This window comes from Leptinotarsa decemlineata, unplaced genomic scaffold (assembly GCF_025532065.1).
Source record: "Leptinotarsa decemlineata unplaced genomic scaffold, Ldec_3_MD MMD2_tig00000090_RagTag_RagTag, whole genome shotgun sequence".
NCBI classification, from domain to species: domain Eukaryota; kingdom Metazoa; phylum Arthropoda; class Insecta; order Coleoptera; family Chrysomelidae; genus Leptinotarsa; species Leptinotarsa decemlineata.
Window position 1 is genome coordinate 2,900,669 of NW_027412541.1, and position 17,209 is coordinate 2,917,877.

At 32.9% G+C, this 17,209-nt stretch overlaps 2 protein-coding genes across 3 annotated transcripts in view; both read right to left on the reverse strand.

The window, feature by feature from the left end:
* The window catches only part of Sp8 (Sp-like zinc finger transcription factor), a 306,521-nt gene extending 295,203 nt beyond the window's left edge, over positions 1-11,318 (reverse strand). Inside the window, exon 1 of the mRNA XM_023155918.2 lies at positions 11,066-11,318. Coding sequence (XP_023011686.2) covers positions 11,066-11,074 — 9 coding nt within the window. The 5' untranslated portion in view covers positions 11,075-11,318. The remainder of the gene's footprint in view (positions 1-11,065) is intronic.
* Positions 11,319-11,958: 640 nt separating this feature from the next.
* Btd (buttonhead) lies at positions 11,959-16,824 on the reverse strand. Of its 2 annotated transcripts, none has more exons than XM_023155914.2 (2): positions 16,467-16,824; positions 11,959-13,023 (listed from the first exon to the last, which is right to left on the reverse strand). In XM_023155914.2, the coding sequence occupies exons 1-2, from the start codon at positions 16,524-16,526 to the stop codon at positions 12,088-12,090; spliced, it is 996 nt and encodes a 331-aa protein (XP_023011682.2). In that variant the 5' UTR covers positions 16,527-16,824; the 3' UTR covers positions 11,959-12,087. The 2 variants fall into 2 exon arrangements, with proteins under 2 accessions (XP_023011682.2, XP_074028432.1); XM_074172331.1 differs by lacking the exon at positions 16,467-16,824 and adding an exon at positions 14,470-14,567.
* Positions 16,825-17,209: the final 385 nt, after the last annotated feature.

Genomic DNA, 17,209 nt, shown 5'->3' on the forward strand with positions numbered 1-17,209 from the left:
TCTTCATATACATCTACTTTTGTACGTCCATGGGTTCCCATAACAAATGTATTAATTCTTGTCATATCTGGCCATTGCGACGCAATTCTCCATTGGATAAACACACATGGTTGATGGTTCAACCGATTCTATTGACGCTTGACAAATATACCAACACTTCACCACAATCAATCATATGATCACCATAGGAATCGGGCGCTCAACAAATCAAAATATGGCCATCAGATCTTGTGCAGACGAGTGTGGTCGACACTGGGTAGCAAGCGTGAGATCAAGCATTTCTCATTAATCCAATAAACATGATCGAGTGTGCCAGTTCTAATTGACAATAGACGAACGCCGCGGTAGCGCCAGAGTCTCGCTGGGCGGTCTATGCCCATGACCAGCTCACGATTATTTATAATTGATTTCAAAGGGCAGTGATATGCATACTAATGTAGATGTTGTTTGAAGACCAATGTTCATATTACGTAGCACTTTGCAATTGAATATTCGCTACTATTATCGTATCAAAATATCGGCTTCGAGTTGATAATTTTGAAGGAAAGAAATGGATTGTTGTAATGGATTTTACTTTGGAATTACTTTTTTCTGAAAAACAGTTTTCAACACTTCGAAAAAACTACTTCGAAACTAGTGTAGATATAATTTTTATTTATGATGAAGGCAAAAATAAATAATTTCACGAAGAGATTGACACCTAATAGAACACAGCAATACTTTGAGAATGTTCAAATTCAACAACCCCATTTCAAGTATTTCGTTTATACTAGATACCTATAAACGAACTTAGCATTTTATTCAATGAGAATAAATACCACCTCGATACCCACGAGAAATCAAAATATTGATAGGGAAATACAGAAGAACTTTTTTTTTCATTTAATTTCATATTCATTTGTGGAACACGTTCACCATTTGAAAATATAGTCGCACACTGAGTTGATACCCAACCCCAATATTATATTAAAATATCTCACAGATAGATAGTATTAATCAAGTGTAGAACTACGTGGTGAAAGGTGATAATAACAAGATCGAGATGGAGCTTGATAGAAGGTATAAATAACATCTAACAGTATATAAAAAAACGGAGAAAGTTATTGAATAGAACTGACCGATAATTGATGAAAATCCATAATAAAACTAATTAATACAATTTATTGTATGATTTTCACTATAAAAGGTTTTACAACAACCGCGACACGTGTTTCGCTATTCAATAACTTCCTCAAGCGTAAACTACTACTAACTACTACTAACTTACTTCTAAATTACAATTATTTTATATTCTAACATATTACCTACTCGTATGCCTTGTAAGTATATGTAGGCATATATAGTGAAAATAGTACAATAAACTGTATTAATTAGTTTTAAGAAAAGTATTTCTGGTCAAACTGTGTTTCGTAAATTCGCTGGGTCAGAAATCCTGCTATGAAGTGTAGGTAATAATGTTTTCAACATGGAAAATTATTGAATTGTTATAACAGAACATTGAGGACTAAGATGTATTGTCAGGTAGCAGTATAATTCGTTCAAATATGAGCAGAAAGAACTGGAGGAATGCTAGGTGAATTACAAATTCATGTATATTTTACTACCCAGTACATTTTCAATATACCCCCACACTTTTGATGGTTTGGAAAATAAAAACTCAAATTATGTTTTCTCAGCAGCAGTAGTAGCAGTTAAATATGTCGAAGTTGTCCCCGAGGTCACCAGAGTTCGCGGTAACCTATCGCAAAAGGAAAACCCCAGCGGAACATTGGGGATGTGCTTATATAACTGATCTTACCGGAAACACCTATCAAAGTCTCCTCTTGCAAATTAACAACAGTTGTGTAGATAGACAGTCTCTCTAGTTTGTGTAGGTACTACGAAACAATGTTCCAGATCGAAGGTTAGAAAACCAAGCGAGACAACGAAAATTTGCCGAAATTGCACCATATCTATAAGGAAGGACCAATTTCGGTAACAAAACAACTTCGGATAATTGGTGCATGCATCGACATTGAAAAATCCCTAATGGATGATTCGGGTCTCAGCAAGAAATCTTTCACATGGTGTTGACAGATGTGGCAGCCGTTTATTGATAAAACTTACTAATAAATTTCGTTAATAAATGAAATTCATTAAATCATCCTTCAGAACTGCTGTTAAATTTCTAACTGTGGTACCGTTGGAAGTTCATGTACATTTGTCCATTTTTCAACTTCTCTATACATATTGAAAGTAGTTTTTGGATTTCCAATTAGCATAATTTCATCTTTATAAGAGCAATTATCACTTTCAATTATCTTCACTTTTCTAAAATCTCTTCTTGCTTCTTCAAAGAATTGTTTTTACTTTTCAAGCGATTTTCAATTCTTTTTGATTCTCATCAAATTCTCGTTGTTCGATTTGTTGGTCTAGGCTACATTGGCATTTCTCATAAAACTTGTTTCATTTCCAAAACAATAACTTCTCCTGAAGTTTTCGATTTTTTTGTATATTGAATATGTGTTCATGATACTGTTCGCAGTGAGATTTTTGATAAATTCACGTTTTTCAGGTATTCACAATTTTGATGAGAGATGTTATTCGTGAATTGTCTGGCTGGTTTAAGCAAAATACGAGGCAGAATAAAAATATTTCATCTGGAAAAAATCCCACAGTTGTTTTGGATTCAGATTCCAATTTTCTCCTTGTATTCATGGAAATCTGTCAGAATTTTACATTTTCCTTCTTACCAGGTACATAGTTGAATATTAGGTACTTATGTTAATTTTTTTTATGCGTGTTCTGCTTTCCTGAACTGCATTCATCTTAGGAATCGACTCTGTAAGTACCTACTTTTTAAAATAAAACTGAATATTACCTTTTTCTCAAAAACTAATTTCGAAAGAGAATATATTTTGAGATTCAACTTTTATTGTAACAACTGAAAATGTACTTTTACAATATCAGCAATACTTGATTTCATCGTTAGTTGTGAGTTAGGTGAGAGTTTATTCATTAAAATAACATTAAAGCAACAAAATCATAGAAAACCCGTAAACCCAAAAGACGCAAATTTCAATTCGGTAAAATTAATCATGATTTATTTTTGAACATGAAAATCAATTTGAATACTGGCCTTGAAGGAAAAATTGCAATAATTAAAGACTATCACCCGCATAAGGACTATAACTCCTACGAGTATTATATTCTACCGATTCAGAGCTGATAAGAACAACTTCGGAGCACGCTACTAACACATAAACAATTAATCTTAATTTTCAACATTCACATAAATTATAGTAGAACATATGATTTTACGGTGGGAGATAAGATCAAAGAAAACAAAATCCGAGCTGTTAAGCCTTGGTCGAATGAAATATGAAGTACCAAACGTTTCGTTTACTACTGCGGTACACATCAGCAGCGGTATGAGCGTTCACTGCGCACTAGCATTGCATCAGTGTAGAGATTATGCGAATCGCCCTTCTTTCAGCTTTCTTCAAAACAGTATAGCTGAACGAATCAAATTACAAGCAAAAAATAAACATTTGAACGTGAAATGAATGATACCATAGAACACAAAGTCGTTTCTTGGAAACCACAGATGTTAAAGAGCCAGAACCACGGCAGTTATCAAATTTGAAGATTTTTTTCTGTAGTGTGCTAACAAAAAGTATGGACACAGAAAAAGTAAGAATGCCTGACACAGATTGAGAAGAAAAATGGACACTAGAAAAGTTCACGACAATATCATCGTACTGAACACCTTTAGCCAATAAAGACGTGGCGAATGAAATTCAATTTGATCTTGTCGGTTAATACTGGATGATTGGCACTCTAGCAGAATTTTGCATATTGCAAAAGATATATACCCATATCCATAACTTACTGTATTCATCTTTTGCCAAGTGTTAATTTCACCTAAACCCACATGAATTTGAACACTGATTTCAAACTATGCAAAAATGGCGTTTTCCATTGCTTTTCTGAAATCATAAATCTCTATAAACATCGTCCAGTGTCTGGAAAGTCTAAGCATAACAGATGTCGTGCATTCTCCTTCAGTGACATAATTTTCAATATAAAATAAATGATTAAAATAAATTCGCTATTTTCTGTAAAAGTATTTATCTCATCGTCGGGAACATGTTATTACTTTCAAGCACTGCATGCTATACCTATAATAGGATAAAAAACACGTTATTGTCAATGGGGATAATTATTTCTGGCTATTATGGGAAATTACATATAATTTCATATTTTTTACGGTGTTAGAGTACTTATATAGGTGAACTAACAACAGGGATATTTGGAATACTAGATATATTAATAGGTTGCGGATATTATTAAATTTTCACCATTACTCAGATCACAGAGCATAGTATAAATTTTCATGGTCACAGTGGCATATATTCATATTAAATATATAAAGAAATATTACTACATCCTAGCCGCACTATAGAAAAATATAAAGCAATTTGGAACCATTTTCTTGGTCGTTATCAACAAAATGATTTAATCAAATTGTTCATATAAGGAATGCATATTTATTCGAAACACTTGTTCCCACACCAGAACAAAAGTAATGTATCTTGACAAGCTTACTAAAATAACACCATCAAAAGATGACGCGTGTTTCGCTGACAAAGTTAGCATCATCATCTTTTGATAATGCTCATTAGTATTTTTGTTCTGGTGTGAAAAAAGTATTTTCTACATCATCTATCGAGGTAAGAAATACAGTTTAATTCAAAGTATCATATACAGAAAAAATGCCTAGTGAAGCAATATGCCCTGAAACAAAACTATATACGCCACTGCAGAGATGAGTTAAGTCTTTTAGAGTAATCCAAACTGCTTCTTGCCCGAAACAGTTTCGCCAAAACTAGGCTTTTTTTTCGAGTCAAAAGTTAGTGGATCATCAGTAGAGTCTGATGGTCTATAACCAATTATGTCCTTCGTTGACACTGTCAACTTAAGATCATCCCAGGAGTGTTAGGTTCGATTGGGTTAGTTTGTATGGTGAGAGTACGTATGTGCTCTGCTGTTTTATCATTTTCCAGAGGCGACACACACTGTCTTCCGATAGTCTGAGTCTCTGATTCAGACGACAGTGACCTGTGAGAAGGCCTGTTAGTCATGGTAGTTCATCCCTACTATAGTCCAACAACTGTTTGGTTTCAAGCTTCGAATGGTGAATGAACGCCTTGGGGGGAGTTAATCCTGGAAGATTTCACCAGAAGTCCATAAATCTTCTTGCCATACAGGTGTTCAATGTTTGTTTGGCAGAGCCTAAAGTGATGCCAATGACAGGTTCTGGTCTGACGAAGTTGCTTGCAGGACTCTCCTTTGAAAGGAAGTCAGCAGCTTCATTGCCTTCCAGGCCAGTATATCCAGGAATCCAGACCAGAAACAGTTTGTTGAGTTTTTCCATTGAGAAGAGTCGTTTTTTGGCAATTTGCTACCAATTTAGACGTTGCTCGGTAGGAGTCAAGAGCTCCCAACGCCGCTTGCCTGTCCGAAAATATTTTTATTGACATCCCAGGAGTGTATAGAGATCTTTTTTTCCATTCGTGACTTTTAGTGACGGTTCGTTTCAGAAATGTTATCATATCTTTCAGCACCACTTCGTTCCGCAGCAATAATATTATATAACTTGATATGTTTAAGTCGGTTTATCTAAAATACCTTCACGTTGGATAATTTCTCTCTTTTCTTCAACTGATGTGCTACTATAACACTGAAGACTATGAAATATTTTTTGATACACGCAACGCTTAGGTACATCGCATCCAAACGATTTTTATTTGTTTTAATTTTTCATATCTAGAACGAAGTGAATGAAAAAATAATGAGTGAGAGATATTCTGGTCAGCAGATATTCTGGGTATTCAGTCTCATTGAATCCATCATCAGAATGTTTGTAATAGATAGATAGGTTGATAGATCTTTACTGTCTAATATGTAATACAATCTGTCGACAAAGAGTGTCATGTTTATAAATACATAAAATGTTAAAAGTATATAAAATGTTGGGATTTTTAAAAAACCCAACAAAGATTAAAAATAACAGACAAAAAAACAATTAAAATATATCAAAGATGAAAAAATGTACAAATATGTTATCAATGAAACAATTTTAAAATTACTTGACATAAATTATAGTATGTATACATCGTGGTATACCGAAAGACTAGAATGTGTATGCAAAATACTCTTCCAAACTGTAGAAGCACTATCCCAAAACAAGGTTCTTTAATGATTTTCTGAAGTTTTTAAGTTCATTATTGATGTAATATGTTTTGTGTAGAAGGGAAAGTTTTGTATCGCTACGCGTAGACCTTTCTGTATGGCTTTAAAACTTTCCTTTATGTTTATTTTTATTTTTATCTTTATTTGCGGATGGTTCTGTTTTTTATTTCCTCTCAAGTCATTTACTTATGCCCACATTTCTGTATGTTTATTTGTAGCTTCATTCAGTTATAATTATAATAGTGATCTTTGGCTAGTTCTATAGTTTGTCTGTAGATACGACGAAAATTATTAAAATGTGGCATAAAAAATATATTGTCACTGTGGAATTTTCTAATGGTATGTAGGCACCTTAGATTTTTCGAAGAAATTTTAAGTCCTTTAGTAATCCATGGTTTGGATTACTAAAGCTTGTTTTATCAAGCGCAGGGGAAAGGCCTTGCAAAATTTTTCACTGACAAGTTTCTGAAGTTCATTCACTGGATCTTCTGCCCCATGTATAGAATTCCAACCTGTGGTCTGACAGTTATTTTGAAATTAAACATAATTTTTTCTGCTATATATTCGTCCATACAGTTTACCCTGGTGTATGTTTTCATGTCTGAGAATGTTCGGGATGAGACAAATAATACCCTCGTGATCAGACAATCCTGGATTTATCACTGAGCTTGATTGCCAACGTTTTGGAGACCTATTATTTTCCACTCAGAGCTGGAGAATTAGATATGATTATGGACATATACAGAGTGGCCCAAACGGAGTCATCTACTTTTGTATAGGTCATCAGGTCAAAACTTATCAAAATCACGCCAAGTATGTTATGCGATTTCTTATAGATTTAGAGTTATGAATTTTTCAATATTTTCGTGAGAATTTTCGGCCAGATGGGCTTGAATTTTTTTCAATTTTTTTCTGAGAGCAGTTTTTATGTTGTGTTTTGGTTGGTTTCCAAATTTTGCCGTAGTCTTCTTTGGTTATAATCTCCAACCGTTTCAACTGAAACTGCGGCAGTCATCTTGAGTGCCGTGGTCGAAGTACTCTTCTTGACGTGTCAACTGAAACAGTTTCACTTGACATCCGTGAAAGCCTACATTCCTATATTACTTTTTTTTTGTTAATCCTTTAATTTAATTCCTTATCAATTATTCGTTGAATCATGAAATAATCAACTCTTTAAAATTCCAGTAACTGAACTGAAAATTAAAGTTAATTGATTCCTAAGTAATTTTGAAAACTTTGCGTACCCTAAGCTTGCAAAATAACACAAACAAGTGGTAGGTACCTAATGAGCTGACATTTTGCCGAATAAAGCCTTCAGAAGTACTGAAATGAAAATTTTCAGAGGTAGTTATTTGTTTTGAAGAAATAATAATCTTGATAATAATGCATATTTTGTCACTTCCAATCCTAATTTAGGAAATACTACTAATGATGTAAATAACACAAACCTTCAAAAGTTGAATTTTGATTTCAATGAGAGACAGAACGATGCATATAAAGTCAGTTCAAACAAATCATATCATAAAAAAATGTTCGCTTACCTACCCTCAATTTATATTGCATATCTGCTTCGTAAACTGTCATCTTATCATTATCCAGGAACTAAGGAATACAAATAATAATAAATTTCACAATCGCCGATTTTACCTTATCAGTTGTCACTAATTTTGTGGCATTCTGAATTTCAGTATTTCGAAAAGTTTTAAAATTACCTAGGTCTTCTTTTTGAATATTTTCAATTGTTCGAACATGGATTTTGTTAATATCGATTGAACTTTTCATGTCTAATTGTGAAAAAAAACTTATCAATAAGATTCATTTTGATTTACACTATATAAGGTTAACAAAACCACGACACTTATTACCCTATACAATAGCTTCCTCAATTCTTCTTGAAGAAGCTATTGTAAAGCGAAACACGTGTCGCGATTTTGTAAAAATTCCATTTTGAAATTCGAAATAAATCTTATTAGTAAGTTTTGATATGGACATTTATCAAGTATCAGCCAGTTCCGTTTAGTATCTAATTGTAAATTCAGAGAGCCATTCACGTCATACGTGACAGAACATAGAACAAAGTAAAAACAAAAAACTCCTCTCAAAGTTAAGTTGAAAAATATTTGAACCGGAGTGATAAAAACCTTTCATTGGAGCATGGTGTCAAACAGGTATGCATGCCTTGATCAAAGCCTTCTCTATTTTCGTTACATTATCAGCAGCTTTAATGGATTTGTTCGGAACCTTGTTTGTGATTCGTTGAAGCAGATTTTTTCAAACTATGAATAAGTCTCATCTTTCAATGTTATAATGGTGTATGTTTCAAAAAGCCATGCAGTTAAGTTAAATCAAGATATATTGGACTAGATCAAGGCTGCCCCAAATCAACCTCAATAGATATTTGTTCTTTCAAACATTTGCCGAGAGCCTCTGTTCCACGTGCCTTCAATGCCACTTCTATATAATGATTCACACATTCTTCAATGAACTGTAGGATTTTTTGTTCTACTATTTTCAATTTTGCGAACCTCGCTCACAGGTGAGGCAAAGTTTGTTTGTTTTCGACCCCGTATAAGGTATCTTCATAAAATATATGTTTTTAAAAAAGTTGTTTGTATCTAAAAGTAAACACATCAATATTACGAAAATAGTTCACATGAACAGGCTCGAAATAGTTTGATAATAATCAAGAAGTAAAATTTTGAGTGTGTTTAACTTTTATAAATAGTATGATGTTTTTATTAGAAAATTTGACTTTATTTAGTTCCACTATTTTTTTAAATTGATGTGTAATACTCTTAGACACTAACTATTTTTTCAATAATCGACTTTTAACGAAGTTAACTTGAACAGGGTCGAAAACAAATGAACTTTACATCACCTTTCACCTGTGACGAATTTTCAATAGCCTCAATTCGATTTTTTTTAAAAAACACACATTTAAAATGACTTCACTTAAAAAAAACTCATCTGCAATAAATCATTGTCAAAATTTAAAAAAATTATGTAAATTGCACTGAGACTTATTTTTCAGCAGTGGTGATATTTACAAAAAAAAGGGGGAAAAATTCAAAATCATCTTATGCAGCTGCAATTTCGCATACGGACAAAAAATTATATTTAAAGAAGAGATGGAAATATTTCGAATCATCTCACTACATTTGTTTTGGATTAAGTATTTTTCATTTCGATCGAAGTAGAGATTGATGCCAAAGTCAAATTTTGAATAATGCTATTAATTACAAAAATTCCCGCATGTTACGGGTTTTACCGGTCACATTATGTATTCGAAATTTGGTATAAATGTTGATTTTCTCTTAATATGAAATTCCACCCAAATAAATGATATCCGTACAAAAAAATTTAAAATTTCTTCAATTGCACCTGATCAAATTGAACCAAATTATAAAAATAATGATTGACCAATAGATAAGATTTTATGGCTCTCTTTCTATAAAAAAAACTGAAAGCAATTTTTATTGCAAAATGGTTCATTATAAGTCTCAGCTTCAATGACTTATAAATAAAGTTCTTGAATAGTAAGTACGTACAAACATTTTTCACCTGTAGCTATTTTGTAAGTTTGTTAGTTATGTTAGGTTGTTGAACTTTTCTATCATGCGATTCAATTTTTAAAGTATATGTTTCCTTTTCTATTATAACCTAGTACTTACATACCACATACCTACTAAAGATTCAGGTAAGTACATGTGAATTTCGAAAGGAAAATAAATTCAGGCTTTAGCTTTCTGAAGCAATTTCATACCAATTGATTGAAATGATTTGGAGAAAACATTTTGAACAATGATGAACAAAACAAAACTTCACTCCATAAAGTTGATTTCTCAATTTTATGGAGTGAATTGAATTATATTCAATTGCATATGCAATTTTTAGGATATATTTTTAGTTTTTTAACTTCATAATTTGATGTACTCTTACTAGGAAAATCTTTATAATTATAAGCTTGTGCAGAAAACTTCAACAATAACATATTTGTATACCGTACTTTAAAGATAATTCATGCTGACTTGCCTGCGGTAGTGTAGTTAACGTGTAGATTATTAACCATACCTTTACAAAATTTCTTTTTATAACAAATCCCTACCTTCAATTGAGTGTTTTGAATCCTCTGTTATGGTGATGTGATGTTTATTGACATAAAGTTGAAAGTAAAAAACATCATAAGAGTAATGTTTTAACTACACATAAAATTTGTACCTACCTAGATATAACCATCCATATCAACTTTCGATTTATTCACCTATATGAATAAAAGTGGTGCGAGTTAAAATTTTACAAATCTGAGTTCATGCTGAGTACCTTTATACAAATCAATAAAACCGTTTCAAAATATATAACCTATACCTATTATTTCAATAGGATGTTTCATAGAAATGTCAATCACCTTCGCAAACTTTATTAAAGTGACTTACACCACTTTGTTGCAAGAAAATGCCAGATAGGATATTTAAATCAAAATTCAGTTCAAGAAAAACACGTTATATTTTTAATTACTAACGGCTTTTCAGAAAAAAGAATAATTCCTTCACATAAATACATACTTAGGAAACAGAAATAGATAGATTCCTAAAAAGAATATATCATGTAATATATATATAGATACCTACTTAATATCCTTAATAGTGAAATCAAATAACATTCCTTTCAAATAATATTTGAAGGGATGCCTAGAAAGAGATGGCTTTTCTTTCTTTTTTTCACTCACCAACTGGTAATAAAATATACAAGTTTGTTTCAAAATAATGAAGGAATTTAACCCGTCGCTACTTTTGCGCACGTCTGGGCTGATTTTAAAAATTGAATAACTTACAGCCAACATTTCCGGGGATCCTCGCCCCTTGTCTCTATCCGTTCGGTCCTCCAGTTTGACAGCAGACCCACAAAGCCCCTTAGGCAGTACAACACTCACACACACCGTCAAAAAAGAGAAAAAGTAAAACCTATAAGTTTCAGCACAACACTCGCGCACAGGCAACACAGTGCGTCATAGGTTGTGGATCCGTTATAAAACAATAGAATAGCGACAATTTACGCATACATTCATGTGTTTTGATTGAAACTGAGTTAATTCGAGCGCCACTTGCTGCCGATTCCCAGTTTCATTCAACCCCACCGCGCATACATAATATCACACTATAATTTGCGTTTTTTGTTTTATTTTCCTTCGCTGCCCTCCTCTGTCTGGGGCGGCCATGCATCCGTAAAACCCGCCCAGTTAATAGCACCCTCAATTATGGTGACTGGCCTGACATCTACCGGGATTTTGAAGAACATAGCTTTGTAATTATAATGGTAGATGGCAGCACTTTCCAGTATAAAATTTTGAATGCTACCACAGTTACTTTGAAATGAATTTTTGAAACGCATAATTATGAATACTTGTAAAAACTGATTTTTCCCAAAATCTGTTCTCACCAAAGTAAAAATTATAAGCATAAAATCAAACTTAACCCTGAATTGACATACCAACCAAAGACAATTCCGGTTTATAGGTAGGTGCGTACCCAAATAACTAAAAAGTCGGGGATAATTTCTAAGCATGTATTAATGCATGCTAATGTTTTGTTAATGTTTGATAAATAATGTTTTGTGCAAAATAGAAATCAATTCATTATGTTTGATGAAAGCTGAATCATTATTTCATCATTCCTAAAAGTATAGAATTACAATTTCAATATAACTATTCAAAGAAAAGGCAACCAGTAAAAAGTATGGCATTTAATAGATAACAAAATAAAGTCTTTGCACATTTGTCAATATATACATATTTACATAATTCGAAAATATTTACACTGGTCCCAAATATTGCCTTCATAACATGAATTATACAAGTCATTGTTCACTAATATTTGGCAAATACAGTCCTTGATATCCGCCATATAAACTACCAGAATGTAATAAGTTATATTGGGCTAGATGAGGTTGTGGCACACTGGTTTGTGAAGATTGGGATTTAATCACAGCTGGTTGGATTTCGACCTTTGTTGTTAAAGATGGTGAATCCTCATCCTTGAGGGTCGTCAACTCTTCCTTTTTGCCATTATTTCCACCGTTCTTGTGTGTTTTCAAGTGCTTGGTGAGGTGGTCCGACCTCATGAATCTCTTTGAACAAATGTTGCAAGCAAACCTTTTTTCACCGGTATGTGTTCTGAGATGTCTTTGAAGCTCATCTGACCTCGTGAACCGCTTTCCACAAAACAACCAATTGCACACGAATGGTCTTTCTCCTGTGTGCCATCTCAAATGAGCTTGAAGATGAGAAGTTTTTCCATAAACTTTGTCACAACCTGGATAGTGACAAATATGGACTTTCTTCGATGAAGGCTTTCTCAATCCATTTTCTTCGTTGATACAATTCGGACACTGGCACTTGATACACCTCCTTGCCTTGGAAGAGTACGATGAATACTCAGAAACTCCAATTTCCGGTTTGATCATCATTTTTGACGAGAAAGGGCTAATGTAGTTTGCCTGTGCCCACTGGTATTGTTGATTTACTGTTTGCTGGGGCTGATATCCGCTAGTTGCAATGTCTGCAGGAGGCGGTGAATGCTGGAACCAATATTGGTTCGGGTAATGACCGTAGGAAGGTTGATAATGTGGCGAGTACTCCAAAGGTGATCGCGCTGATTCCAGTGGGACCTGGGAGACGTATCCGTCGCTGCTACAGGATGTAGTTGAGGCTGGAGAGAGCTGGGTGTGACTGCCAAAGGGCTGAGGAGTATACATCCTATTGCAGGTTGCTGCGAGTAAATTGAGTGGGGGGATCTGAAAAAAAAATTGAGTTCAATGAATGTTTCATATGTAGCCTTTTTTATTTTCAGTAGAAGAAAGTAGGAGTATAGTATCTGATATGTGAATTTAAATATTGAAGGCCAACTTAAATCTGCAAAACTGAGGTTTCCAGGTTACTTTCCAGTTGGAAAATTATTTTTTTGAAATATTAGTAAAACTTTCGTTTCTTCATTTCAATTCCTATATATTATTTCTATTCAGCAAATGATGTGTGATATCCAAACTAAATATCAATGGTATAAAGAAGATTTAATATTTTTGTGCTTATGTGGAAAATAATAAATATTAGTTCTGGTTTTCATATTATGCCTTGTTTGTCTTTTCTTATGTAATTGTATTCATAAATTAGGCTTGATTCAATATTATTATTTCAACCAATCATTATTAAATATTACTGGAGTTTTTTCCCAACACCAAATCGTTATTTTTAACACCTCGACACGTGTTTCGATCACCAAGTGATCATCTTCAAAGAGGAAGATTAAAACTAGAAACTAATGCGAAGCTAACCCTATTTATGCTATATATGTATCCCATACAGGTAAACCATCCAGGCGTACCACCCATACAGGTATACCAACCTAAATTTATTTTACAATTTTGACTTATCTATTATTTTACAATGAAGTCGTACAAAAAAGTAGAAAAAGTTATTTTACAATAAAAGAGTGGGAATTCGGAAAAGTCTGGAATTTACGAAATTGAATGTTAGGACTGCGAGACAAAATATTATGGACAGACAAAAAGATCTATTAAAATAAGATATAAGAAACACATAGCACACTTTAAATATGGAAGACCTGAAAAAGTAGCAGTCGCCCATCATATTTTGCAACAAAACCATTCCATAGACTTCAGTTCATTAAGATTAGTTAGACAAGTTAACAACAACAGGCTACTAGATGCCTATGAGAGTGTAGAAATAAGTGAACACAATAATCTTATGAATAACGATGACGGACCTATACCAAAGAGCATACTAGATAGCTTGTTAAAATAAAATAATATTGTTGGGTTTACTGATTACTACATAAGGACACATTGCAAAAATGAATTTGGATAGGCAATATTTTGAAATTAATTTTTATATAGCTGAAAATTTTTTATAGAAACAATATTGTAAAATAATAGATAAGGCAAAATTGTAAAATTAATTTGGGTTGGTATACCTGTATGGGTGGTACGCCTGGATAGTTTACCTGTATGGGTTACCATTATAGCATAAATAGAGTTAGCTCGCATTAGTTTCTAGTTTTAATCTTCCTCTTTGAAGATGTTCACTTGGTGATCGAAACACGAGTCGAGGTGTTAAAAACAACGATTTGGTGTTGGGAAATAACTCCAGTAATATTCATTACTACACCAAAGATTCCAAACAGTGCATCATAAGTATAATTATTATTAGTAAATTTCATTCACCTAATGATGGACTAAACTGTCTTGAGAAGCCAATACTTATTTCGTTCCTGATTCTAGGAAATTATATTGGGACTGTGTTCGTATCGATTGATCAATGACTGATATATGATAGAAATAATTGTTTACAAGTGTCGAGGTGTTGATATTATTGATGTCACACAGGAAATGAATTATCATATACTAATAAAGATAGTAATGAAAAAATTTCCTGATGTTACAGAAAAATTACTATCTATATTCTTTTAACGTAAATTTTCACAAAATGCCTACGTTAATTTCATTTACGAGAAAAATGGTGATCCACTGATCCATCTGTAGCCTAAGTTAGCACTTTTTTTTCTAGAACAATTCTGAATAAGTTGAAATTTCTTCTTCTGAAGTCAAAAGTATTTTTTTGAATCGGAATAAATAAAAAATGTGTGGTTCTTCAGCGCCTCCATAATAACCCAATTAGCAAGTTATCTGAATAATATCAGTTGCCACATTGTTTTTCATTAAGTCGATATCTAAAAGATGATGTTTGTATAACAAATAGGTAAGTATGTTAATGAAATTAATATCCACTGAGGATACATTATAAAAACTACAATAACAAACTTTTGTCTATTTTCCACGATAGATCTATATTTGTTAACTAGTTTCGGTCTGTTGAAAATGGTGTAAATATCGTGGAAAGTAGAAAAAAGTGTGTTTTTATAGTCTTTATAGTGTATCCTCAGTGAACATGAATTTTCACAAAATTAACAAGTCGTCAATCAAACAAAAAATTAATGTATTGTAAGGCAGTAGTTATTGTATTATGCATTCTTAGGCATATTAATATTGTGAAAAGGGTCTGAGGAATAAAAGTTATTGCCTATCGCAACAAAGTCGAAGATTTTGAAAGGTGCGGTAATCTTTTTTCTTGACCGCTTTTTCTACATGTACATCCACCATAATTTAAAAGCAAACCTTCATCATAAAGAACAAAATAAATCGATAAGAGCAGTAGATGCAGCAATTGTGTTTAGAATATAGAAAAGGGGAGACTGCTGATGACATAATCCATCAAGTTTAAACCTATTAAAATTTCCCCTAATCTTGTTCAATTCAAACATTGAAATCTCCTCTGTTAGTTGGTTGGTGTTCAAAATCTTCATATCTCGATATCTGTTTATTATATATCAAGTCCCAAATCTAGCAAAAAATATATTATTAATTGACAAGGCCCATCACAAGTTGTACCTATATAATCAAATCAAAAACATCCTTAATCTTGCAACTAATTTATTATGAAATGTTCAAAGCTCGAAGGTGAAATTTATTATCTGGTATTCAGTTCTCTCAGTAAATCGTAATATGATAGTGAAATTGGGAAATATTTGCAATGATATGGAGCAATTTATTTCCTGTTCTAGATGTGAGATTTCGATAGGTCTATTCCAAGAAATTCGATATCACCTGAATGTATTGAAGTAATATGAAGATTCTGAATTTGGCTTCAAATCAGATCATTGTGGGTTTGTCAAATTGAACATAAGAACTATTCAAACCGGGAAAATTTTTCAAAATGTATACGAACTAAAATAAATATTTCGTCTGAGTGATAACATATTTCAAAAACTGAACATAAATCTAATTTAAAGTCAAAATTATATAAAGAGTTGGGTTGAGAGGGGGATGCTGAAAAATATTGAAAATGTTCAAAAACATCTTTTATATACTGAAGCAAATATTACCTATGAACGTGTTTAAAAAATTTGCTATATTTAATATTGGTATTTTTAATATTGCTAATTTTGGAGCAGTGAATGAAAGATGGTGATTTTTTTTATTAAAGATGGGGTAAATTTTCAAAGGGCGTTAAAAAAAATATGAATAACTAAGTATACTTCCGAGTTTTTGTAAATATAAAAGCATAGTTCTAGCAAAAATCTTCAATATTATTAATAAACCACAACCACACGATAATAAGGGGTTATTCCGTCTCGAAGATTATTATAATTAAAAACACGCACCTGATGCGATTGCGCACTAGATCCTTGATGGTACTGAAGTGGAACCGAAGATGCCATCATTATTCTCGACAATCTCGACACTTAAACGATGCACTAATAACTGAGTTGGCAGAGATTCCGGCGTCGCTAGGAGAAACAGATGACGATCTTGATGACCGGGGCGTGGATGCGCAAGGGAGTTGCGCTACGACCCGGCTCCGGGCCATCCCGGACCCAAAGGGGATGCTGAGACGATCTTTCTCCAAAATCGACGCAATCAAAAACGACCTTCTAGTTATTGCTTGGAGATCGTTATCTCGTTGAATCAAGATGAAATGATCACTGACTTCGAAAGGCATCAGTGCCACCGAAGTTTCTTTTAGCAGTCACAATCAAAATTCAAATCTTATATTTGAAAAAGGATGTTTTCACTGTAATTGCATTTTGAGACCGTTACTCACCTACACCTGATTGACATATAGAGATGTAGATATAGATCAAGATAATAAACATTTTATAAGGAGATTATTCACTTATTTCGTATTTATTAATGTGTATTTATGTGAAAGTATGACAATTCAATGATTATTTATCATGGACAGGAACGTTCATCACATTAGAACTAATTATGTAAAGTATATTTTTCACTTCTTCAGTTATTCATATGTTCATTCATCATCTTTTTATTCTGCAATCTTCGAATTTTGTCGTGATATACCAGGTGGTTCAAAAATGGATAGGAAAAACTGCCTTTAGGCTCGCAC